Here is a 24,377-nt window from a genome sequence, read left to right as displayed (position 1 = left end):
TACATCAACCACCAACCACAACCATGTCTGCCACAGACTCCAAACCACCCATCCCCAACCTCCGAGACCTCGCCGGCGGCTCCCTCTCCCTCGTCCGCCCCAACCTCATCCTCCGCTCAGCCGCCCCTCCTACAGTCTCCAGCCCGGACCTCGAAGCCCTCAACATCAGCACCGTCTTCGACCTGCGCTCAACCCTCGAGGCTGCGCGCCCCAACTCCTCCGGCGACCTCGGCAACCCAGAGTCCCCCGAGCAGTGGCCCGGCGGCCCTCGCCGCGTGCACGTCCCCGTCTTCGAGGGCGCCGACTACGGTCCCGAGGCCGTGGCCGTGCGGTTCCGCAAATACGCAGACTCGCACCCGACCGAGGGCTTCGTCACGGCGTACAGGGACATTGCCGTGGCGGGCGCGCCGGCGTTTGCCACGGTGCTCAACCACATTGCCTCGGACGACTTCGACCCCGCGGCCCAGAAGCCGATCCTGGTGCACTGCACGGCCGGCAAGGACCGCACGGGCGTCTTGTGCGCCCTGATACTGAGCCTGTGCAACGTGCCGGACGAGGCGGTGGCGGAGGAGTATGGGCTCACGACGCAGGGCATGGCGGCGGCGAAGCCCGGGCTGATCAAGTACCTGGTTGCGACGCCGGCGTTTGCTGGAGACGAGGCGGGCGCCGAGAGGATGCTGAGCTCAAAGTAGGTTTCTCTCTTTCGTTTCCTTGCTTCTTTCTAATGCTCGTGGTTGAATGCTGACAATGGTGATACAACCACAGACCCGAGTCCATGGTAGCTACACTCGCCATGATCCGCAAGGAATGGGGCTCCGCCGAGGGCTTCTTCCTCAAGGAGGGCAAGGTCTCGCCCGAGACTATCACCCGCGTTCGACAGAAGCTTCTTGTCAGCAACTAGAGTCCATAGATGTTAGATGTCCCAGCATGCATTGTAGAAAACGTTTTTTTGTGTATGTGTATTTGTATGTGTATGATGCAATTCCCTTTCAGCAGAGTGCATCTGTGCATTGATAAACGGGCAGGATTTGTGTGATGCAAGATATATATATATACATCAGCTAGTTGTACATGACTTCTTTTGGCGGGTTGTATATGCATGATATGTATAGGTATGTAGTAATACAGCTTCGTGTCGACCTCTCTCTTTTATTTTCGACTCCCACGTCACGCTTCCTTCTCTTCTCCTCATGTTGTACAAGCCTGTAGCAGCGGCCAGCAAGCGCCCTTACGGCACAGACGTAGGAATCTTGACCAGCCCGCGCTTGCGGTCATCAAACGGCGCACCATACCTCCAACCAGTGCCCTTTCTCGACCGTCCAGTACGGCCCACATCATCAGCATTAATCTCCTTGAACCGAAACTCATACCGGTCCGTAGCCACCCTCGTTGTCGCCTCCTCTTCTTTCAGCGCCTCGCGCGCAATGCGCTGTGCCACTCGGTCTTCCTCCTTCTGCGTCGCCTCTTTAAACTTGGCGAGACTGTCCTGCCGAGACTTGCCCTGTAATATCTCGCGCTCCATCTTGATGAGCTCTGGTTGCGGTGATCGCGCATCGACGGAGAGCATGGTGTCGTGGAAGGCCTTTGCGGCGTCTTGTCGGGTAAAGTGCCGTGACTCGGACACGGGCACGAAGAGTTGTTGCATCGTCAGCTTGTGGACGTGGATCTCGTTTACGGGCTCATGCGGCAGGTTCTTCTCGCCCTCGCGGTATGACGTCTTGGGCAGCATGTTCATGACGGCCTTGGCATAGGGTACTGCCAGTTTCTTGCCCTGTTTCGTGAAAAAGAGTCAGCAAAGCTGTATCCCGACTCAAGATACCGCCAGATTAAAAGGTAATAACAGGTGAGGTTGGTGTGTAATATCAGACCAGGTAAATCTTTTCTAACCATGAATAGAGTCTTCAAGACTAATCGAATTTTGGAAATTTGTCTCATCACGCAAAAACACACAAACTCTCTCAAAGCAACGCAAGCAAATCAAATCAGAACAAAAAAAAAAGAATAGGAAATATCAAGCTTACCTCTCTCTCCCACTGCTTCTCCACCTCCTTCAGCCTCACCACAGCCGCAACCCTCCTCACATCAACGCCCATCTCCGCCGACACCGCCTTCAGCGCCTCGCCCCTCATTATGACTTTATCCCAAATCAGCTCCCTCGTCGTCTCGTCCAGCACAGGCTGGCTCCGAAACAGCGGGTTCAGCGGAAAAGGCTGGTCCTGCAGCGGTCCCAAGTACCGCGGCCCGCCCTTGGCCTCTGCCAGCTCGGAGCCTTCCCGGCCCTTGAGCCACTGGTACATCTGCTGCCGGGCCCGGCTCATCTTCTGCTTGCACGGCGTCGAGCTAAAAGACCGCACGAACGGCGCTGATTTGCACGAGGGGAGGACGCACGCATCGACCACGGGGGTCAGCGGCACAGCCGCCGCCGATAATCTGGGGGGCATTTGATTTCTTGAGGCTGTGAGGGGTATCTAGAGATGGGGGAAGAGAGGGATGGATTCTGCGACGCTTTCAGCTAAATCAGCCAATTGCTTATTGAAGGCCGAACTGAATCAGATCAATGGCTCAAAGACAGCAAAAAAGGTCTCGTCGTATGATTTCAAGAGAGTATGCGGAAATATCAAGAACCAGAAAAAGCAAAGCTTTGATGGCTAAATGATTTAGCTCAGCCAAATTTTGCGGCCCCGGCGTCTTGTTCCCCCGCTTCCGAAAGAGGAGGGGCAGCTGCAGCTTGAGATTGGAAACTTGCAGCAGCAATGCAAGGGGAATTGAAGCCATTACCTAAGCCTAAGCACTACTGTTACCTGTAGAAGGTAGGTACTGGCTCTCTCTTGTCAGCCGCGGCTGGAAAGTTGTGATGAAACGGCACTATTGGACACTTTGTATGCAACGAGACATGGGCACAGATTGATGATGACATTGTAAGACAAGAAAAGAGGGGACGACACGATCGAGACAAATCCTCTGGGCTCCGTATCGACGGCCGGCTGCATTATGTCTGGGCCAAACTAGCGGTAGGCTGCAGGCAACTCGGTAGGCGTTTTGATCCTCTAGGCAGTCATCGCCGTTCAGGAGCGCAAGAGAGCTGGGGTCACACGTAGTCTATAAGATGGGACAATAGGCCGCAGAAAGGAGAAGAAGAGAGAGGGAGACAAAAGTATTCCCGTATATTATACTCGCCGCCACTCTGGTGCAACGACGCCAAGAAAAAAAAGAAAAAAGTAACTGTGTGTATCTGGCACTCAGGGTGCTTTGCCGCTACACCATCATTGCTGATGGGCAAGGCCATGCCGACCGTAAGAGAAGAATATGAAATGTTAAAAAAAGTATGAAATGTTTGTCGTCATCCGTCCAGTCCAGAACAAAGAAAAATAAGAATTAGCAAAGGGCTAGCAAATTCAGCGCAGATCCATCCCTCCTGTGAGCCTTCCTTTTTTTGACCATGCATTTTAATAAAATCCTCTTCCCGCGGGTTGCCCCTCGTCCAGTATGAAGAAAGGAAAAAGAAAGAGAAAAAGAAAGTCCTAGACTCCGGTATAAACCACTGAATCTTCACGATTCCGACATTTGAGTGCGATTCTTTTTCGACTGTTTCTTAAACGCCTGCGCTCGCTTGTTGGCAGCCTCCATCGCTTCTGCCTTGGCGGAGTATTGTTTCCACTCTCGCCAGCCTTGATAGTCGATGAGTGCCTGCATGCAGCCCCATTCCATGACCTTGCGCTCGAGCCAGACAAAGTTGACGGGCTGAGAGACGAAGTGTTAGTTTGTGCTCTGAGTGGTGAGAGGAGTGGGACAAGATGGGCGAGGATAAAGTTGAATGAAAGAGCACATACCTTGGTCAGAAAGTCGTTGCAACCCGCCGCCAGAGCTTCATGTCGATCGCTTTGGAGAGAGCTGGCCGTCAGAGCCACGATAATAACGGGACTCTTGAACTTGGCCAGGCCCTCCAGGCGATCCTCTTCGGTCGGCTCTTCGGGGGGTGTGGCTTCGGCAGGCGTGTTGGAAAAGACGCCAATGCCGTTGATGCGCTCCAGTCGGCGGATCTCTCTTGTGGCTTCTAATCCATTCATGCCAGGCAGCTGGATGTCCATAAGGACCAAATGGAAGCCGCCGCTCCTCCATTTTTTGACCGCTTCACGACCATTCATGGCCGTTTGCCATCGCACCTTAAGTCTTTTGACAAACGCTTCAAGCAGCTTCAAATTGATAGGGTTGTCTTCCACAATAAGGACACTGATGGGGGGTACTTTGGCATTCAACGCGGGCTGAGGAGGGTTTTGTATATATTCCTGCTGCTGCGTCTGGCTTCTCTTGCTCTTCTTGGGGCGCGCAGCGGGCAGGTGAGGAGACACCAGCCGCTGGGGAGGCGAGGGAGGAGTACCTGCACCCATTCGTGCCGCAGCGATGATTTCATGGCCCGGCGATCTGGGCAAGGTGCCACTCGGATGCGCCGCAATGTGCTCAGACGAGCTTGAATGCGTTCGCGAGTGGGTATGCCGCGTAGGATGGTACGCGGCGGAGTTGGGAACAACGCCGCCATTGTGCACGATCGGCGAAGGAGTATGATTTCTTCCAGCGCTTCGCGAGTGGTCTTGGCGATCGTGGCGCTGCGAGTCGCGCTCCCTATGCGCGCGAGGCCTGGTGCTGCCAGGAGACGGAATGTTAGGAAGGTGGCCAGAGCTGATAACGGCCATGGAATGCGGGAGAGATGCGTTGGAGTGCTTCGTGGGAAGACGGGGCGACGTCGCGGTGCCGACCACTGGAGGAAAATATCCCTCGCCAGACTCGGACGGACGCACGTCGTCGGCATAGTACGCGGCTGCAGCAGAACCAGAAATGGGAGGAAGCGGCGCCCGTGGAGAGGGCCTGGGCGTTGTGCCAGTGCGGCGGGGAGGAATGTCGATGATGAAGGCCTCGTCAACAGACTGTCCGTTGGGGAAGAACTCCTCCATCACGGTGCCCATGTGCTCCTCAGGGCCCATCATACGAACGACGCCGGTGCGGGTATTGAGGCGAAGAGTAAGATCAGGCGAGTCATACGTCTTGCCCAGGGAATTTGCATATTTTCGCAGAATCATGTCGCGTGCATCGTCAACGAGATCGTTGGGGTTGATGGTGACAAGCGTGGCAGAGGCATTGGGCCTCGTGACCCAAATCTTGCGCGCAGCAGCTTCGGCCATGCTGCCGTTCTCGAAGTCGTCGCCTAGTGATGACGTAGTTTCCACCTCGATGAGATGCGAGGGGTGCAAAGGCGCGTTGGCAGAAACAACGGGAGGCGTGAGATAGCTTGGGGTGACGATGACTGCAACTGGGGTTTCGGTGCCTGGCGTTCTAGGCGCGTTGGCAGACGAGGGAACGGCAAACTTTGTAGTATCGTCGCGGTTGCTGAGGATTGTGTACTGCTTGCTGATGCTTCTCTTCCTAGCAGACGGGGACTGCTGCACAGATTCGTCAAAGGTGACGACGAGATTTGGATCACGACTCGGTCGACGGGGCGGTGCAGAAGGTCGCGCGGATGCGTTTGTGATGAGGGCAGAAGATTTTTCAGCAGATGTCGAAGCAGCTGGATTCGAGACCGAAGTCGCGGAAATTGCAGCCGCAGAGAGAGGTTCGGGCGCTGTCGAGGGTGTGACGGGCGACTGAAACGGCAATTGCTGAGCGTCGATGGGCGGCAATGGCGATGCGGGATTCAGATTCAGCGGGCCATGACCGGCGTCAGGCGAGGACGGAGCGTGGGAGCCGCGACCAGAAACTGCTGCTGAGGCGAGATGCTGGGCTTCTAGGATTCCTGCTGCAGTTGACGGCAGAGCAGTTTGTTGCTGCTGTTGTTGTTCTGATTCGGCTGGTACCAGTTGCTCCTGCCGCGTCTGGAATGGCGACTGCGACTGCGATTGAGACTGAGTCTCGGACCTGGGCGACTGCAGCGGTGGCGAATGAGATTGCGATTGCGATGGAGGCGGTCGCTGCAACGGTGACTGCGACGGCGACTGCGCGGGCGATTGCTGCGAATGCGATTGCGACTCGTCCTCGTCGATGCTGTCGAGACTCGGCGTGGGGGGTGCAAGAGCAGAGAAGCTGTGTGCCGGACCCGGAAGCGCTTGTGAAAGAGGAGGCGGCGTTGTTGAGGGCGGAAACGGTGGCACTGGGCGCTTTTGCGCTTGTTTCTGCTGCTGTCTCTGTAGCTGCAGATCGCCAGAAACGGGGCCAGGAGAGACAATGGTGCTGGCGCTGGCGTCGCTGCCAGGGCTGGTGGTACCTGTACTTGGGGCATCGGCAGCAGCAGAGGCCGCCGTAATACGAGCAGCATCAGCGCCAGCATTAGCGCCTGCAGCGGCCGTGGCAGCGATTGTAGTGCCAGCTTGGGATGAGGTTCCCTGGTCGCTGTTAATAACCGACAAACCTGGTCCGTCGAGCTGGGTCTGGTCCAGGCTCTGGCTCCGGTGCTGATGGCGGCTCGCTTCGTGGCCGTCTAGGCTTCGGCTCGGCGTCTGGTCCTCAGCGCGACCCCCTGCCAGAGGCGGGAGCGGGTGCGGGCGCTGTAGCTGCTGCTGGTCTAGTGCTGGCAACAATACCTGTGGCTGCTGCTCTCCTGCTTTGATGGCTTGCTGCAGAACGGCAGAAGTCGAAGCAGAGGTGACAGAGGCAGTGGTGAGAACAGATGCTGCCGAAGCTGCAGAAACAGAGGCCGTCTCCATGTCTGTAGTGGCTGCCGGGCTGGGGCGGTTGATATCTTGCTGTTGCTGCTCACTGCCGTTGTCCTTGTCGTTGCTGTCACCGTGGCTAATGCTGTTGCCGCTGCTCATAACGTTCTCATTGCTGGCACTATTGTCGCCGCCGTTGCCGTTGCCGTTGCCGTTGCCGTGCTCGTCCTTGGCCTCTTTCTCGCTCTCAACGGGTTTGATGTCAAAGTCTTGGTCTTCCTGGAGCGGCGAGAGTGCTTTTACTGTTGGCGGCACTTCTGATGTTGGTGATACCGGTATGTCTGGAGATGCCAGCGGCATGTCTTCGTCGACAGCGCCGTCTTCGGGGACGCTGTGTCGCTTCTCAGCATCGACTCCCTGCCTGGACCACCGTCTCCCTTTCCAAAGATGATGATGCTTGTGCTGTTTTGGACGCTGCTGCTGCTGGTCGGCGTCGTTGCTTGTCTGAGCAGAGTCACCAGCGTCGCTGAGATCGTCACTCCCACCGCAGCCTCCTATTCCAATTCCTGCATCTTCCGTCATCAGCTCCTGAGAGAATGACAGAGACTGAAACGAGGGCTCACGTGGAAATGGAAACGAGGGTCTCCGCGAGCTTGTGGCGACACCAGGAGTTGTCGGGGGTGACATCGACTCAAGGTCATCAGTTGACACTGAGGACTGGCGTCCCCGCCGCCGAAACAGCGTATTTTTGAGCTTGTTAGCAATGTCTGGCGCCATCCTCTTTCAGCCTCGTCTGCTGCCCTGGAGCAGGAGTAGAAGCAGGACTTGGAAATGGCGTTGCCGGGACGTGTGCCATGCAAGAGAGACTAGGGGACCAGAGAGAGAGAGATGGCGAGGGGCCGGAGATTGGAACCGCGGGATCTGATCTGTTCTGGTGATTATCCGAGAAGGCACAGAGTGCAAGGGGGGCTACCAGGTTGGCTGAAAAGAGAGAACAGAATAGGAAAAAACGAGTCAGGTTGAAGAGGGAAAAAACAGGCGGCTGGCGTGACCAGCCAGGCCCGGGTGGTGAACGAGGGACGAGACAATAGAGGGCAAATAATAACAGAGGAGGAGGATAAGGAGAGGATTAAGAGAGGAGGTGGGAGAGGAAGTGGGATTCCCCAGAAGTTGAGAGAAAAGTGTGTGCGAGAGAGAAGGAAGACGGAGTCGAGGCAGGCAGGCAGAGAAAACGAGAGGAGGAGGAGACCTGGAAGTCGCCGAGGCCGTTAGGGCATCACAACAGCGCATGCAGCTCGCATGATCAGTCGCATGCAGTCTCTGGGCGCTTGGACTCTCTCCCGCTGCTGCTGGCGGATGTTCGTAGGCGAGGTGAAGCGAGAGAAGAGGCGAAGAAGAATGGGATGAATCACTTCAATGAATTGTTATGCGAGTGATGGGCTCCAGGCGTTTGGCCGCGCGGAAGGGCAGGTACTTGGGTGGTACCAGAAACCACAACAACGGGTGCTGGAGCTGGAGCTGGAGCTGGAGCTGTGCTTGAACCGCTGCACCGTCTCTGATGCCTCGTTGCTCCTCTCTGGGCCTCGCTTCGCTTCGCTTTTCCTTCGCTTCACTCCTGCCTCGCCTTGCTATGCCTGGAAGCTGGTGCTTGTGCTAGAAACAGAAGCAGAACCAGATGGGATGCAGCCTCCTCTTTCTCGGGGTCCAACGCCGTGCAGGCAGGCCCTTGTTCTTTTAGCACAGCAGCTCGAGCTCTAGCAGCGGCAGTAACTGCACGCCTCACTGTATTTCGACGTACTGCAGTGGTTGCGCTGCACCTGTACCGGTACAAGCCAGGGGGGACACCAGCAGGATGGCCGCGCAGGCATGGGTGGCCGTGGATGGATGGACGGATCCAGATAGCTCGGTGGCTTCGGCGGTGGCAGCAGCACTAGTACCGCTCGGTAGCTGTGCCAGCAGATTTAGTTGGCAACCTGGACGCCACGGTACCTGGGACTGAAGAGACTGAAGATATTGGCGGCGTGGCAGCCACTGGGATGGACGGACCCTGGGCAAACGGCCAAGCGAATGGGCGGCTTTGCCTGAAGTCCCGGTAGGGGAGCGGCCAGTTGGCCTTTGACTCGCATTGGGCGGCATGGCACGACCCTTTTGTCTCTCTCTCTCTCTCTCTCTCTCTCTCTCTCTCTCCTGTAGGTATCTCATTCAGTGATCTCCATCTCTCTTCTCGATCCCCCCTCGAGTCTGCCCGCACTAGAGAGGCAGAGCTCCACGCTCGCCAGATGCTAAAGTGCTAGCAATAGCAGCGGCACTCCATAAACTGGGCAGCTTAGCTGCTCCGTATTTCGTGCATACAGTACATGGCTTGATCCCGTGGAGGGAGATGAAGTGAGATTGGATTCAAGCAAGCTAATGCTGTTGTCCAATCAGGCCAATCATCCTCTAGTAGACCCTGTATATCACATACAATATGTACTTGTAGCCTGCGCATGACCCCTTTGTTGCACATCTGCTGAAGCTATTCACGATGCCTTGTGCAAGCCAGATGCTGCGTCTGCACAGGGGAGCGGCACAGGGGCCACAGCAGCAAGGCCGGCGAGCCAGTTGAGGCTGACGAGGATCCCTTGCTGGGCGCTCTAGGCGGATGCGCCGGGGGCAATCACCCGCCTGCAGCCAGGGATTTGCACAGACCAGAGAAAGAGGGGGGGGAACCAGAGAGCTTGAATCTTGGAGGGGAAGCTCCGCAGCTGGTTTTTTTTTCGCCGGCTTTTTGGCGTCAATCTGGTTTTGTTTCTCAACCCATGTCTGTCAAACATCCGGTTTCACGCATAACAACGTGGAATCTCGATACTGTTTTGCCCTTTGCCGGGCCTTGGATGTCCATCAGGGGGTTGTTCTTGTTTCTTGTTTGAGGCTGCACAAAAGCCGAAATGTTTCCAATTGAAAGCTTATTTATGCATGAGTTTGCCAGCAGATACGGGCCATCAGATATGAGAAACGTCGCTGGTGAAACAGCCATCCAGCTTCCTGCTCGCACACACACACACACAAAAGCCAAAGGATGGGGGGCGGTTCTCCAATGGCAGGCGCCGCTTCGCCGGTGGCGTTTCTTATCCATCATGCGTGGTGGGTATCGGTACTTTGATGTTGAAGCCAGGAAGGCAGGTATGTAGCTACTCCCGTTGCAGCACACATACCTATGCGATCAAAAGGAGGGGAATGGACGATGGATCTGCCTTTTTGTCGTTTGCCTGACAAAATCCCGTCAACTGCCGGGATGGTTCTTGGGGCTCCAGTCATCTGTGATTGTATGTTGCTGCCAACTCGCTTCCAAGCAAGTCCCAGCCATCAAGCATCGCCACCTTTGGAATCGCTCTGAAGAAGGGCCCAGCTCGGGGTGTCCATGCCTCGCTGTACATGGATATCATATATACAATACACATGCCTGTGGTACCCCTCTTCACACATAAAAATGGCCGTGTGAGTCTCACAGCAGGCGCCACGGCTCACGGGCGTTTGATCCTCCCACATCACGGGCCACCACGGGCCACCACGGGCCATCACTGGCTATAGCTGCAGGCATCGTACGACAAAATGAGCCCGCGCGTGAAGCTGTTGGCTCTGTCCGGGCTGTCGTTATGCATTCAGCAGAGAGGTGCGTGCTCGGTAACTTGGATCCGGTTTATCAGCTGTATCCTCGCATTGGCCGGCGGCATCTGCTGCAACGTGGACCGCCATGTATCGCCATGTATCGACGTATATGTCCCGCTGGGGATACTCCATGGAGAGACAGCATGGTGGCTGACATCCAGCATGAACGGGCGAGCATCCTCGTACCTGTACAAGCACTTGCAACATACAAATATGATGCATCATAAACGCCCTTGTGGTCAGCCATGCGTTCCCAAGCCCGTTGCGCTCGCCATGCCATGCTACAGATGCCATGCAGCCACGACTAGCCTCTTGAAGATTTCAATGTTCAAGGAGCTCGATGTACCGGTACATTGTCCCAATATCGCTAACCATGGCCGCTGGGAGAACGCGGCTGCCCGCTTATTAGGGGCCTCCACAAAGATGCGGGAGCTTCACTGGAGCTAACACTCCGCAGATGTTGTTGACTTCAATCTTGCTTCTTCTTGCCACTCAGTCTTTGTCACTCACTCACTTATCCTTTTCTTTCTTCTTCTCTGCATTCTCGGCTATAAACTCTCATGCTTTACGCCGCAGCAGACACAGATAAGAGGGACGGAGAAAGAGGCAAGAAACAGACAAAGACGGGGTCATGACCCCAGTCCAATCCTCAGAGTGTGTGTGTGTGTGTGTGCTGAATCTTGCCCAGGCGGCTATCAAGTCGGAATAGAGTGCATATTCTTCTGGGATAGACGCCAGCAGGGTGGTAGCCGTGCAACCCTTTCTCCACAGCAGCTCTGGGCGTGGGACTTGCTAGCAACGCAACTGGCAGTGTGGTGTGCAAAAGCCCGCAGTGATTGATTGATAGCTTCATCTTAGTGTTGTACTACCAAGACTACCATGCCACAAGCAAGCTGGAGCCCTCCGTTCAATGTAAGGCAGTCACGTCAAATGCCGGGGATCCTCTTCCCTCAGCACTCGGGTATGCGTAGCTAGAGCATCTTGTCACTTCGCTTTCACAACCGCGAAATGCATATATGATGCATACCTTGTCTTTGCATACTCCCTGCAGAGCGCACCACGGGCAGGCAGACAACGTTGGCACATCGCCAGCTTCTCAAGGGAGTCTCCGAAAGCTCCCTCCGAAAGCGCCACCCGATCCTGCACAAACTGCTCCCAAGATCGTGGGCCTGACTCGACGGAAAAGCTCAGGTCTAGAACTCCGAGCTGGTCTTACCCGTGCAGCAATCTCGATGCGCAAAAAGCGGGACCTATCAAAATATTGACCAGGAATTTCCGCGGTCCACTCGAGAGCTCTCCTTTCGTGCAACTCGTACCTGCATAAGACGTGCCAGCTCACGACACTCTTTTCGAGCCACTCACGGCCAAGCCTGCTTCGTCTTGCTCTGAGTTGTCTTGTTTGTCGTGTCTTGTCCTTGTCCTTGTCTAGCCTTAGCAAGGCAACCCCTTTTATCACTCAGATATCGTGTATACGAAACGGCCCAATGCATCCAAGTCTTATGCTCGCAGCGAGATTTTAGCCGCTTTGCTTCCTTCTTGCTTGGAAAACAAGGCCAATAAAGTCACCCAAAGCCTGCCAGGACCAGGCAAATAAAAAGCTGCCCTCATACATGTGGCTGATGGCTAGCTATGGTCACATCCTCTTCTCTCTTCGGCTAGGTTGAACGGTTTCGGCATCTGTCCTCGCTACCTATGCAGGGTTAGTAGCTGAGGATAGCTCAGCCTCACATGCTGTAGCCGCCATAGTCCACGCTGTCGTATATAGTAAGCAAGATAGATGCTGGTATCATCTTCATATACTAGCTGCGACTGCTGAGCTATTGATGACAGACACCATATGACGTAACTGGGCAACAAAAACGAGGGGATTCAAATTGATCGTGATGGAGTGATGTGACTGTGCTTGAAGTTTGTACACCTGCCTGTTTTGGATAGAGAACAATATCGCCAGCGTAAACCACAGCTATTACTCCTACCATCGGCAGCAACACTTGTACTTGGTTCATTTGTTCCCTTTTCTTTTTTTCACTCCTCACTTGTCAGCGCTCAATCCAGAAATAGCAGTCAAATCAGAGGAGACGGTGTGCTGGCTGGCTTTGTCGTGTAAGCCAGGTCGTGTGAGAGCATCGCATTGGAATATAACAACCGGCCTTGCTGTTCTTGTTCAACGGGTAAAGATCGTCAAATTGTAAACATTCGTCTCTTGTTTGCTCATGCCTATATCCTCGGCAGGTAAGCGTATAGCTCATATAGATTGGTCGTATAGGCTCGCAGCAGCTGCTTTCTTCTCCGTATGAATATGCAGTCATCCGCTTGCTTTGCTTCTTGTTCCTATCCCCAGATATTCTTCAGATTGTTTTGGAATCAATCTGCCATGTTGAAGGCTTGATACAATTGCATTGAGCAAGTCATACTCAATGATAGGTATTCTTTTCAGAATCTCGTATGAGCGGATTGTAAGCATAGTTGCCCACAAAACTCTCCATCAGCAAGCTTCCAAGCAGGTATTATCCCCTGCTGGTCACCAATTGTCAAGGGCTTTTCTGCGCTAAAGGCAGCTGGGTTACCCGTCGGCCAATACAATGTTAGCCAATACGATTTTAGCCGCCCCATGCTTCAAATCGTTAAATGTGCAAAAGGCAAGTGGTAGTATCATAGCTGCGTGAAGATGGGTCTGGCATATAGTCCATAGGTGAGTGGTACGGTAAAACGTAATAAATAGCTTCATCATCGTGCCTGTTCGTACAGTAGCCCCATGGGAGGGCCTGTAAAAGTTGGTAGTCGGAATCGACTGCAAGCCCGTCCCGTCGGGATTATCAATATAATCAATCCGTGTTATCCGGCATCAACATGTTTCCGTTCAAGAGTATAAATACTGGCGCGTGTGAAGGACAGTATCTGCTAGAGATTCAACTCTAGGGCGTCGAAAGCAGCTCAAGACATATCTCCATTCGTCATAATGCGTGTATCTCGGCCTTTGGAGTTGGCTTGCGCCCTACTGGGCTCTGTCACAATTGTCAGTGCTCAGTCACCACAGGTGAATTTGGGATATGCTACATACCAAGGCTCAACATCTGGCGGGATCAACAAGTTCTTAGGCATGCGATATGGAGCGGCTCCAACCGGAAGTTTACGATGGAAGGCTCCAACTGCCCCTCCTACAGTCTCTGGAGTCCAGTCTGCTACCCAGGTATGAATATCAGTCCGCCTCGCTGCCATTGTAGTCTTTGCATCTGATATGTTGTTTCGTGGCTTGTAGTTTGGAGATGTTTGCATGGCTACCAACGGTGGGACAAATCCACAAGGCGAAAGTGAAGATTGCCTTTTTGTCAACGTTTGGGCCCCTTCGGGTGCTGGTACTAACTCCAAGCTCCCCGTTTGGGTTTTCATTCAGGGAGGAGGCTTTGAGAGCTTGGCTTCTGCAGGAACGGATGGCAGTGGCGTGGTGGCCAACTCTGGTAACAAAATCGTGCTTGTGACCCTAAACTATCGCGTGGGTATCTTTGGCTTCCTTGCCAGCTCAGAGATTCAGGCCAACGGAGTGGCCAACGCCGGCCTATACGACCAGCAAGCTGCCTTGAAGTGGGTGCAGCAGCACATTGCTCAGTTCGGTGGCGATCCAGCCCATGTCATCGTTCATGGACAGAGCGCAGGTGCTGAGGCTGCATCGTTGCAACTTCTCGCCAACGGAGGCCAGAATCAGGGTCTTTTCGTTGGAGCCATGTTTGAGTCACTCCCAGAGATCACTCAGCCCAAACTGTCGGAGATTCAATTCCAATACGATGCTCTTGTCAGCAATTCCGGATGTGGTTCCAGTTCCGACTCGCTATCGTGCCTTCGCGGTCTCAGCACCACCGCGCTGCAGCAGTTCAACGTACCCATTGTCTATCCGGGCCGATCCAATTTTCCCAATTACCCATATGTGCCTTGCGTTGATGGCGTATTTCTCCAGACTGGCGCCTATGAAGCTTTCGAGAGTGGCAAATTTGTCAAAGTTCCCATGTTCTTTGGCAGTGTCACAGATGAAGGCACGACTTTAGGTGCTCCCAACGCGTCGTCTCCTGAAGAGATTGAATCATTCTTCCAGGACAACTACCCTCGTTTGTCGAGCCAAAACACATCTGCAATCATTGCACAGTATCCCGAGAACATTGAGCCTCCTTTCAATGGCCATGCGGCTTGGTTCCCAGCAGCGGAACTTGCTTATGGTGATGTGCTCGTAACCTGCCACGGACTCAACTTTGGAAAATATTTTATACAGGCTGGGCAGCCCGTTTGGGCCTACCGCTTCAATGTCTTGACACAGAGCAATATTCAGAGCGGAGTTGGTGTTCCCCACGGATTTGATCTAGGAGCAGTTTTTGGAGGCGGTTATGACAACTCCAACCTGACCAACATTGATCAGCTTCAGGGCTATTACATCTCCTTTGTTCGTTCATTGAATCCAAATACTTTTGCATTTTCCGGGTCGCCATCATGGCCACAGTGGAACGGACAAACAGGAGGGTCGAGGATTGTAATCAACAACAATAACACAGTTGTTGAGGCTGTCCCACAGGCGCAAATGAGTCGATGTGCATTTTGGGAGAGTCTAGCTTCCGAGTTAGAAATTTAGTTGCTTTTGGCGAAGTGAGAATGACAACCTACCAATGTTGAATCATACCATGCCATGCTGGACGTGATGCGTAGATAAAATTCTGATTAGGCTATACCTATAATATGAACATTAGCGGTAATACCTATCTTCTTTAATAATTCAAGACATGAACAATACTCACTGCAAATATTGTTGCATCGTTCTCGTACTTTCCTTTGGTTGTAGGTATGGTTATCTTGGCCGCTTCATCGCATGGTTATGACGATAGAAGGGGAAGGGGAAGGGGAGTCGGGACAGATTGATGAGGTTTCTTGAGCATCTTATAGGGGAGCACTTGAAGCTGTGGAAATGATGCGAGAGATGTACAGCCCCTCCGGCGTCACTTCCCCTTCTCCATAGTCGTAACGACAGTTGGTATACTGTCTGTACCGATCTATGTCGCCAGGGTGTTGCTTTTGCCACAGATTGAAACCAGCGACGGCAGTATTGAGACGGTCAAGGAATATATCAACCCTTCCGGAGTGCTTGAGAGGAAGGAAATGCAGCAGAAATTATGGCGATGGGACATTCTTTATGTACCATGCTGAAGCAGCGCGAAATACGCGCGGGCTTTTGGAGGGAATTTCGAAAGGTTGCGTGAATCGGACTGTGATCAAAGATCGCGAAATTCGAGCCGAATTCCGCTGTACCCTGCACCAGCTTCGCTGAGGCCAATCATTCCAGCTAAGATCTCAGCCAAATGGTCTTCAAAAGCCAAAGCGAGCACAGAAGGACAGGATAGAGAAGACTGAGCTTGCTAGAGCGCTATAGTAACTTTCTTGGTAAAGATGACGAGTTGGAATAATCTTGAGATGCTTGTTCGATGGAGTTTCTGGTGAAGTGGGAAGCAGCATCCCATGGTTGCAATTTTGGGGAGGGTAAGAGGCCAGCTGCATATAGCATTTTGTTGCCTGGCTGTCAGAAAGAAACATAGAAGATTGCATATCAGCAAACATCGACAGTTCTTTGTGCCAGGGACGAAAAGAGCTCATCAGAAGTCCCAAATTGGGTGAAATGCTGCTGTGATGCTACCGAGCTGTGCTATGATTTGCTTTGCACAAGTGGTCCGAGCAGCATCTCTCTTGGGAAGGTCACCGTTTGTTTGCTCCGCACGGCAATTACTCTTTTACCCTCGGAAAACTAATGTCTTGTGACGTCCTATCGCCTGTTCCCGGCATCATTTAAGCGAGTTATTGCTAGCTGGTGTTGCTGTAGCGTCTCCGTTTAGCGAGAAGAAAGGGGGCTGTTGCTGTCTCAATGCATCCAATTAGCAATGACGTGCAGAACTAAGTGTTTGCTTTGGCGGTCAAGATGCCAGGAGATTCTTTTTGCAGCATTGAAGATGGAAAGTGAGCTCAGCGTAGGGAACGATGGGAGTAAGAGCTGAAGCACCGTATATCAGCGGTGACCCACAGCTGCCAGGCCCGTCCAGCTGACATGTCTTTTTCCCCATTCATTCCAAGGTTTCTTTTCTTTCTTTTCTTTCTTCTCTTACCTTCTCTACCAACTCCCCATAAATCCAGCAAACATCAGCTTTTCTACTGTTCTTCTTTTCTTTTCTTTTCTTTTCTTTTCTTTTCTTTTCTTTTCTTTTCTTTTCTTTTCTTTTCTTTTCTTTTCTTTTCTTTTCTCTTCCTTTTTGGCCCCCCTACATCCATATATGGTCGTGACGCGGTGAGGAGTGGCGGCTTCCATTTGGTCCTTATGGACATCCAGCTGCCCGGCATGAATGGACTAGAAGCCACGAGAGAGACTCGCCGACTGGGGCGCGTCAACGGTATTGGCGTCTTTTCCAATGCGGAATTTGGACTTTTTTCCGTTGGTAGCGTTGTGTTGGGATGATGGCTCGCCAGTCGATGCGTGTTCATGTCAGCAAGAATCCTCCATCTTCTTTACGCGGGTGTGTTCATCTGCTTATATGGCTAGTACAGAAGAAAAACAAGCAGTCATACATCCAGAAGCACTTAAAGAGAAATTTGGCCGCGCGTTGAACCACAATCAGATTCGATACATCGGGATTTGCTTTTTAAGTTGACGCCCATGATTTTTTGGAACGGCTTCTTCATACTGGACGAGCGGCCCCTTGCATATCACCAAATCATCAGTTTGGGACCTTCCAGCCGCTTCCTCCTCCCTCCCTGTCATTGTCAGACGAGTCTGAGAAAAAGGAGTTCACATGGTAAAATTGCAGCCGAGTTCCTTGTTGCTTTAATTCGATGCGCTAACGATGCCTTATAGAAATCACTGGGCGAACAATGCGGGATCTATTCCCCAAGCATTATCGTGGCACCAGGAGACGAAGCCCATAGCGACCCAACAAGCAAACCGTCCTCCGTCAACTCGAATAGCTGCCCACTACAACTCTTCAAGCGCCATCATGGAGGGACGGGCTGGTCGACTTTCCTCATGTTGGCAGCCTGCACCCAGTACGCACGTAGAGCTCGCTCTGATTGAATCCTATGCTCCTGGACTAAGGATGCCGCTAGGATATCGCTAAACTCAGACCTAGTCTATGGAATATGAGGGTTTGGGCATGGATTGGCCGATGCCATCGATTTGCTCATCGAGAGCATCATGTTGGCAAGAGGCAGTTGGCGGTGATAGACTCTGATAGAGGAGCGGAAGATCTGATAGAAAGACGCAAAGGAGAAGTCCTTGGATGTGGTGACGGACTTTGAAGAATGTAGAAGAGAAGTGGCAAGGAGCGTGATGAAAGAAGGATGTGTCTATAGAAAGCAGACAAACCGTCTTCCTTTCACTGGAGTAACCAACCACTACAACGTTCAAGCACCATCCTGCCATCAGGAGACGGAACACCATGTCGAGCAAACCGTCTTCGTACAACTGGGATAACGGCCCAATACGACATTTCAATTACCATTATGGAGGAGACGGAAGTCCATAGCGAGCGGGCATCTTCCTTCAACTAGAATTATTGTATCAGTGTATCCGTCAAAGTAGACAGATTTCCATTGTTAGATGGAATTGAAGTTATTGTGATATTCTCTGATAGGCCTGACCTCTAGCTCCATTGTATTGAAATGTGACGTATTAACCAGAGCCTGACACGGAGGACATATGGCGGCTCAAACTCTATTGACCGCCGTCGATCCTTCATACGTCGGGCTGAGCTAAAACGATACAAGGTTTGGAATGAATCGATGAATAGTCTCGTACTTCATACATACATAACTTGTACATTTAGAACTACATGGTGGCCCTCTGTCGCATACTGTCTCTTGTGAGTAGCTACGAAGTATTGCTGTCGCAAACCCTACATGCACGCAACGTGGAGAGACAGCCGAACAAGCGTGGTAAAAGCCTATTGCGGGGTAGTGTGATCTGTCAATCGCTGAAACTGGGGAAATATGAAACAAATGATGCGTAACTTCTATTTGCATTCCCATCAGGTTCCTTTCTCCTGCGTCACGTAGATCGCAATGGCCACCCAAACCGCAATCCAGATGAAAGGCCCTGGCAAGGCCGAGATCGTCACCGATACTCCCATGCCCAAACTTCGCGATGACTATATCATCGTTAAAACAGTCGCTGTGGCTTTAAACCCGGTTGACTGGAAGCAGATTGACGACCTAGCCTGTCCCGGAGCGATTGTTGGTTGTGACTACAGTGGTGTTGTCGAGCAAGTTGGCCCTGCTGTCAAGCATGGACCTCATGTCGGGGATCGAGTCATGGGCATGGTTCATGGCAGTACGTACATATGGTCTATAGACCAGCGATCTGAAGAATACTTTTAATCCTTTGCGACAGGCAACTACTCGAATCACGAAGACGGAGCGTTTGCCGAACACATTGCTGCCAAAGGAGACCTTCAGCTCAAGATACCCGATTACATGTCGTTTGAAGAGGCCGCAACACTAGGCGCTGGCATTCTTACTGTTGGGAAAGGCCTTTACGAGTCTCTGGATTTGCCTTGGCCCGACGACCCTCCAATGAAGTCGTTTCCAGTCTTGATACATGGCGGTAGCACGGCAACAGGCACCCTGGCAATTCAATTTGCCAAACTGTGAGTGTTGTTTGAGGGAAGGGGATAGTGTAATGGCATCATTTGTTTGTAAGTCGCTAATGTCATGGTTCAGGTCTGGCTTAGAAGTCGTCACAACATGCTCTCCCAAAAACTTCTGGCTCGTTCGTAGCCTAGGGGCAGATCACGTCTTCGACTACAAGTCGCCGAAATGCGCCGCGTCCATCCGCGAAATTACAGAAAATCAGCTGGGACATGCATTCGATACCGTTTCCACGCCCGAAACGGCCGAGATATGCTGCAACGCCCTGAGCAGCCAAGGAGGCAAATACGCCGGCCTCAGTGGCTTACAAGAGCTCCCGCGCAAGGACGTTGAGAACCTTCCCATCATGGCCTACACGGCATTTGGAGAGGCTTTCGACTTTGGAGGCCAAGAAGTTCCGGCCAACCCAAAGAATTACGATTTCGCAGTCAAGTTTGTGTCGCTGGCGCAGGCGCTGCTGTGGCAGGGACGGATTCGGCCGCATCCGCAGAGCGTGAGAAGAGGAAGCTGGAGCGGCGTTTTGGATGGATTGCAGGAGATGCGGGAGGGAAAAGTGTCGGGAGTCAAGCTTGTGTATCCTATTTGATGGCGTTGTGGGTATTTGGCTTTTCAGGTACCCCCTATATAATGTTGAAGATGAATAATCTTATTCAACGTCGTCGGTGTTACATTTTTATATGCTTACTCAAAGTTTACTCATACACTACCTATCCACTCTGCGCCCTAAGATGTCAGACATTGCTTATATGGAGTCGTGTAAACCCCTCCAGATAGTGCGTGAAAGCACTCTCTTCTTTGAAAGCGGCCGCAAGATGCCACTCGCAACGAGTTGGAGGGAGTATGTGTAATGTGACACGGAAAGAAGCGTAAAGGACAACTTATCACGTAGAATAACAAAAGCCACAGAATTTTGAAATGTTTTTGTTTGCACCATTGCATTGGTGTACTACCTAGCTCATATCATATCAAAGCCCTATGCCTGTAGGGGCACAATGATGAATCATCACGACAATACGTTGCCGCATATGTCTGCCTTAAAAGTTTGATCTATCACTTATCCTTTACACCTCAACTCCGACCCGCAGTATCCGAGTATCCTGCTCAGATAACCAAACGGGGTGTTTTTGCTGAATTCAAATCCAAAATTGCATCAGAGAAGCATAACATTTCGTACGCTCCAAGTATGGTGACATGTTCGCTGCAGCTTTAGACAAAGCCTCGTCTTCCGTAAGCAGTGGTGTCTCAAATGGAAGAAGAAGAAGAAGATGATGATGATGATGATGGCGGCGTTGATGATGACGACGAGGTTGAAGAGATTGGTGTTATCCAGAAAGGAGCATTCTTGAGCTCTTGGCTTCGCGTATTGTCTTGCCTCGTCGCACTTTCAGATGGTCTATAACCAGAGTTTTGGTTTTCTAGGCGTTCAAGCAGCTCTATCAGCTGGTTATGTGTCTTCTCAGCTTGTATAGCTAGCTGTGCTTGATAATATTCGAACCCGGTTGGTCCTGAAGCTTGGTTTTCGGCAGCTTTGGTTTTTTGGGCGCACATTTTTTTTTCTTCTCTTTTTGCAAAAAAGGAGAGTATTCTGAGGTCAAGGCTGATGTTTCTGTTCTTGGAGAGATGAGAGAAAGATGCCGAAAGGAGATATAGGTGTTGGAGGTATATATATAAGTCGAACTAATAAGGAAATGATATATCCACTAAATCGAATACGTTTGATAAGCTTCAGTTACTGTGTGTGCTTCAAATGGTACTTACGGAAGCAGGAAATAATACCGAGAAGCTCCTTGCGTAGACAAACAACAAACAATGGGAATGCTCGGTACTTGAATAGAATGACACTTTACCCGCTCCACCCCATTCTTGAGCCAAGATCTTGGGACAGCAGCTTCGTCCATATATGCCTACCGGGTCCATTGTCCCAAAGCGGAAGTTATAGCCTGCCAAATGGTCATGCCATTTAGCTTCTTTTTTTCTGGGGTCTCGAAGCGAATCTCCGCTTGTGCCGCCGGCGAAGGATATGACTAGTATTGGATAGCCTGCGGTAGAACTTGCGCTAAGAATGTCATTCTATCCCCTTTCCCATCTAGGAAGAAAACTGGGTTTATGGAATCGATGGAATCGACGCATGATTCTGGAGTGAGATCCACGGCGAAGCGGCTCTTGGAAGCCGCTAGCAATTGCGTAGCAACACACCTTGGCGGAGCTGAGTTTTCGTAATACCTTAGTAGTAGACGTTTGTGCCTTTGATGGGTAACCTTCTTAATGCTGAAAATGTGATTACATTATCGTTACTTTTTCCTTGTTTGGAATTTCCCGATGGGAGTCTGTATGCAGGTCAATTTTTCCTCAGCAGTGGTGGTTCTGCCAATGCAACGTAACGATGGAAGAAATATGTGTAATCTGTAAATGCGGTGGTCGATCTGATTATCGGCGTTCGCGTTTCTTTTTCTTCCAGTCCTGTCGGCGTTTGTGTCGGCAATTCTGAATGGCCGAGTTCCACAGTCAGCAAATCGGCCTTGCCATTGATGCAGAGGAATCTCCGTAGTGAGTAATACCAAAAGTTGCAATGATGATTGGCAAACTTACGAGAGCCGCAAAGCCCCTGGCATGAAAATTATCGCTTTGTCACTGGGTTTATTTCTGGATAGGTATCCGTAAGAGCGCACGTGGGGGCCAGGATTTGGTCCATGCTCATTCCTGTCGTGTTGGTTTAATGCGATGCAAGCAAGAGGGCAGGATTGATGCCTGAGGAACTAAGTTCTCGTTGACCTTCAACGTTCTCCAAGAAATACGGCTTTACAACATGACTCCGAATTTCCATGTGTTTTGAAGTCACTCTGACCGCAAATCAAATCGCATGGTAATTGACAAGCTACTCGCCCATCATTTCCAGCAAGATATCAAACATGGCACTGACGAGTTTCTTGGATAGAAACTCAAACAGTCATTCGTCCCATCACGCTTCAAGAAGGCAAGATCCCGAGCATCTTTACGGTGTAGTTAGAGAAGAATCAGATGCAGGATGCACTTTTGATGATTGAATATCAAGGCGATCATGAATATCGGCGAAAAGAGTATTTTATTCTCCCAGCGAGGCGCTTTCAACATGTCATTCTGCCAAGCTCCAAGCCAACTTATCGCTCGCTTCCTCGTGGTGGATGCCCTGCCAAATCTCCGCTACAGAAATACGGTGCTTACGATTTGCAAAACACTGGTCCACCGATCCCTTGGCTCAAAACAGCCCCCCTTGGACCCACGAAACCTGTCAAAGTTGAAGCTTCTAGATGCATTATCGTTTATCATTCTAGCTCCTATACAACCATCCAGAAGAAAGTTTTTGTTGGCAGCAACTCACGGGTTGAGACTTGGGTCGCAGCCTTGTCTCCTACGGCATCGGCCTTGCAGACAAGATAAGAAAGCTTTGAATCTCCGATATCCTGGCTGGCCCTCTTCTCTACTAGACTCTCCTTTTCTGGGCAATTGAACCCGAAGATTGACGTCAATCACGACGTTATTGTGGAACCACTTATCATGACTCGGTCTCGAGCTGCGCTGCCGAGCCGTTGCCGCTAGCATTGACTCGTAATGAGTCTGCTCCAACTGCATTGTGGTCGTCTTTCAGCTTTCAGCGGCGTGAGGTTTAGATTCCAATTCGAAAACGAAATCGGCCAGCAACGCCATGGCTTGTTTAAAAATCCAGCTGCTCGTTTTACTTGTCCTCTTCCGCCAAGCTTGACAGACAACACAATCCGGCCAGCCCCAGTCGTCCGAGATGGAGCCTGGCTGGAGAATGGAGATACTAACTCAGTATCTCTCGATTTCCTCCTTTGGCAATCGCGCTACCGATGGTTCCCCACACGTTCCCGAGCTCGGCTCCGTCCCGATACTGGACAAGCGGCTCTCTCTCCACCAGGCTATTAGTAACACGACGGCTAATATGCTAAATGCAGCCCAGTGGATGCTAGACAAAGAGGATGGGTTACAGTGAGCACCACTGCTTGAATGATCTTGGCTTTGCGGCAGGGATATTTAGGTTGCTGTGGGATCACACTGAATTACGATTTTGCTCTTTTCACTTTTGAATGGGTCGATCTCTTTTTGCGGTTGTTACGGAAGGCTTCAACAGCCAGGTCACTCACGGCATACCGACCAGGTGTGCCGCTCCTTTTTTTCCCATGTGGCTGCCCCATTCGCCCATTTGATCGTATTGCAGTAGCGTCCGAGTATGTTGCAGTTAAACAGCCGATGTGCTGAATTACAATGGACAAGGTCGGTTCTAGTTCAGGAGAAGAACGACGACAACCCCTTGTTTCAGAGTTATCTGGTGACTGGATACCCGCATCAGGAAGGACTACTTTCCCTTGATGGTCTCTGGCGCAAATTCCTCACTGTTCTTCCGCTTCATCCGCGTAAACGCCGTATACACTATACAGCGTTTATGCTCTTCCCGTGTATTCGCTATGCATGTATTGCGTACACACCACACAAACCAAGCTGAAAAGATGCAATACTTGTATGCTCTCTAGCTGCAGCATCCATCCATTCCGCCTCCTTGCTCCACAACGGATGCCACCCACGCGGCCATTTTCGATCCCTTTCATGGCCGAGAACCTAGAAAATACGGGGGAGGAAGATATCCAGGGTGACTGACACTTTCTACCTGCTTGCTTGCTTGCTCTCGGCCCTCACTCTCGGCCCCGACATGGCCAGAGCGGCTGAAAATTTCCGATACAAGGTGCAGATCGAGCAAGGGCCTGGAGCAGCGTAGAAAGGCTGAGAAGGGTTAATCTGTCTAACCAAGCTTGGCTTTCATCGTCATGGGTAGCAACAGTATCAGATGTGGGCCAGCAGGCATGAGGATCTCCGGCCAATGTTGCCAATTTTTGCATGCATTCTAGTCTGATTCCGATTCCTTCAGATATGACGGTCCGATTCCTTCAGACGCAGCCGACCACGACCTGGCCGAATCACAAGATTAGCCTCTTTCGAAAAGAGCCTTGCATCCATACCTACTGATATGTATGTTGTATGTTGGGAGCAGATACAGACGCCACATTAGTCAATATTCTAAACGCTAGCTATGCACCTCTCGTGTCTTCTTAGCCGCAAATCGTTGTTTGATCCGTCATCACGCTGGCAAAGTTTGCAAATATCTGTATCACACTTTCTACATTGCGTGCGGTAGGAAGAAGCGGCGCAGAGCAGTGGGCTGCCAGCGGAGCAAGGTTATCGTCACAGACGCACCCCTTGTGTGTTGCTTTCACACTTCTGTGCTTGCATTGGAAATGGCTGTCTCAAGAAGATCAAAAGACGTTTTGCAGAGTAGATCAAGAACGCATGACGCTACGATGTTGACGCACACAGATCAGCGCAGATCCACTACAACTTTATGGTCGGCTTGTAATTCTCTATTCGGTCAAGTGCATT

The 24,377-nt window shown here is 51.7% G+C and overlaps 5 protein-coding genes across 5 annotated transcripts, besides 2 other annotated features; 3 read left to right on the top strand and 2 right to left on the bottom strand.

The window, feature by feature from the left end:
- Positions 1–23: 23 nt before the first annotated feature.
- On the top strand, positions 24–901 carry TGAM01_v202259 (tyrosine phosphatase; the record flags this gene model as incomplete). The annotated part of the gene is made up of 2 exons (XM_018807152.1): positions 24–688; positions 766–901. 2 exons carry the CDS (start codon positions 24–26, stop codon positions 899–901), a joined length of 801 nt encoding a protein of 266 aa, XP_018659660.1.
- A 2,648-nt stretch (positions 902–3,549) lies between these two features.
- TGAM01_v202258 (response regulator receiver domain-containing protein) lies at positions 3,550–7,415 on the bottom strand (the record flags this gene model as incomplete). The annotated part of the gene is made up of 2 exons (XM_018807154.2): positions 3,550–3,741; positions 3,831–7,415. 2 exons carry the CDS (start codon positions 7,413–7,415, stop codon positions 3,550–3,552), a joined length of 3,777 nt encoding a protein of 1,258 aa, XP_018659662.2.
- Positions 7,416–13,220: 5,805 nt separating this feature from the next.
- Positions 13,221–13,291: a sequence feature (Short protein (TGAM01_v202257, PON29149.1) was converted to a misc_feature.).
- On the top strand, positions 13,246–14,901 carry TGAM01_v202256 (carboxylesterase; the record flags this gene model as incomplete). Its single annotated transcript, XM_018807155.1, has 2 exons — positions 13,246–13,476; positions 13,546–14,901. The coding sequence occupies 2 exons, from the start codon at positions 13,246–13,248 to the stop codon at positions 14,899–14,901; spliced, it is 1,587 nt and encodes a 528-aa protein (XP_018659663.1).
- Positions 13,348–13,360: a sequence feature (Short protein (TGAM01_v202257, PON29149.1) was converted to a misc_feature.).
- A 3,461-nt stretch (positions 14,902–18,362) lies between the features above and the next one.
- On the top strand, positions 18,363–19,533 carry TGAM01_v202255 (hypothetical protein; the record flags this gene model as incomplete). The annotated part of the gene is made up of 3 exons (XM_018807156.1): positions 18,363–18,630; positions 18,691–18,946; positions 19,020–19,533. 3 exons carry the CDS (start codon positions 18,363–18,365, stop codon positions 19,531–19,533), a joined length of 1,038 nt encoding a protein of 345 aa, XP_018659664.1.
- Positions 19,534–21,238: 1,705 nt separating this feature from the next.
- On the bottom strand, positions 21,239–21,559 carry TGAM01_v202254 (hypothetical protein; the record flags this gene model as incomplete). The annotated part of the gene is made up of 2 exons (XM_024548957.1): positions 21,239–21,407; positions 21,537–21,559. The coding sequence occupies 2 exons, from the start codon at positions 21,557–21,559 to the stop codon at positions 21,239–21,241; spliced, it is 192 nt and encodes a 63-aa protein (XP_024406360.1).
- Positions 21,560–24,377: the final 2,818 nt, after the last annotated feature.

The sequence above is a fragment of the Trichoderma gamsii genome (genome assembly GCF_001481775.2).
Source record: "Trichoderma gamsii strain T6085 chromosome Unknown Scaffold_5.2, whole genome shotgun sequence".
Taxonomy (NCBI): domain Eukaryota; kingdom Fungi; phylum Ascomycota; class Sordariomycetes; order Hypocreales; family Hypocreaceae; genus Trichoderma; species Trichoderma gamsii.
This window is presented reverse-complemented; position numbering and strand designations above follow the sequence as displayed.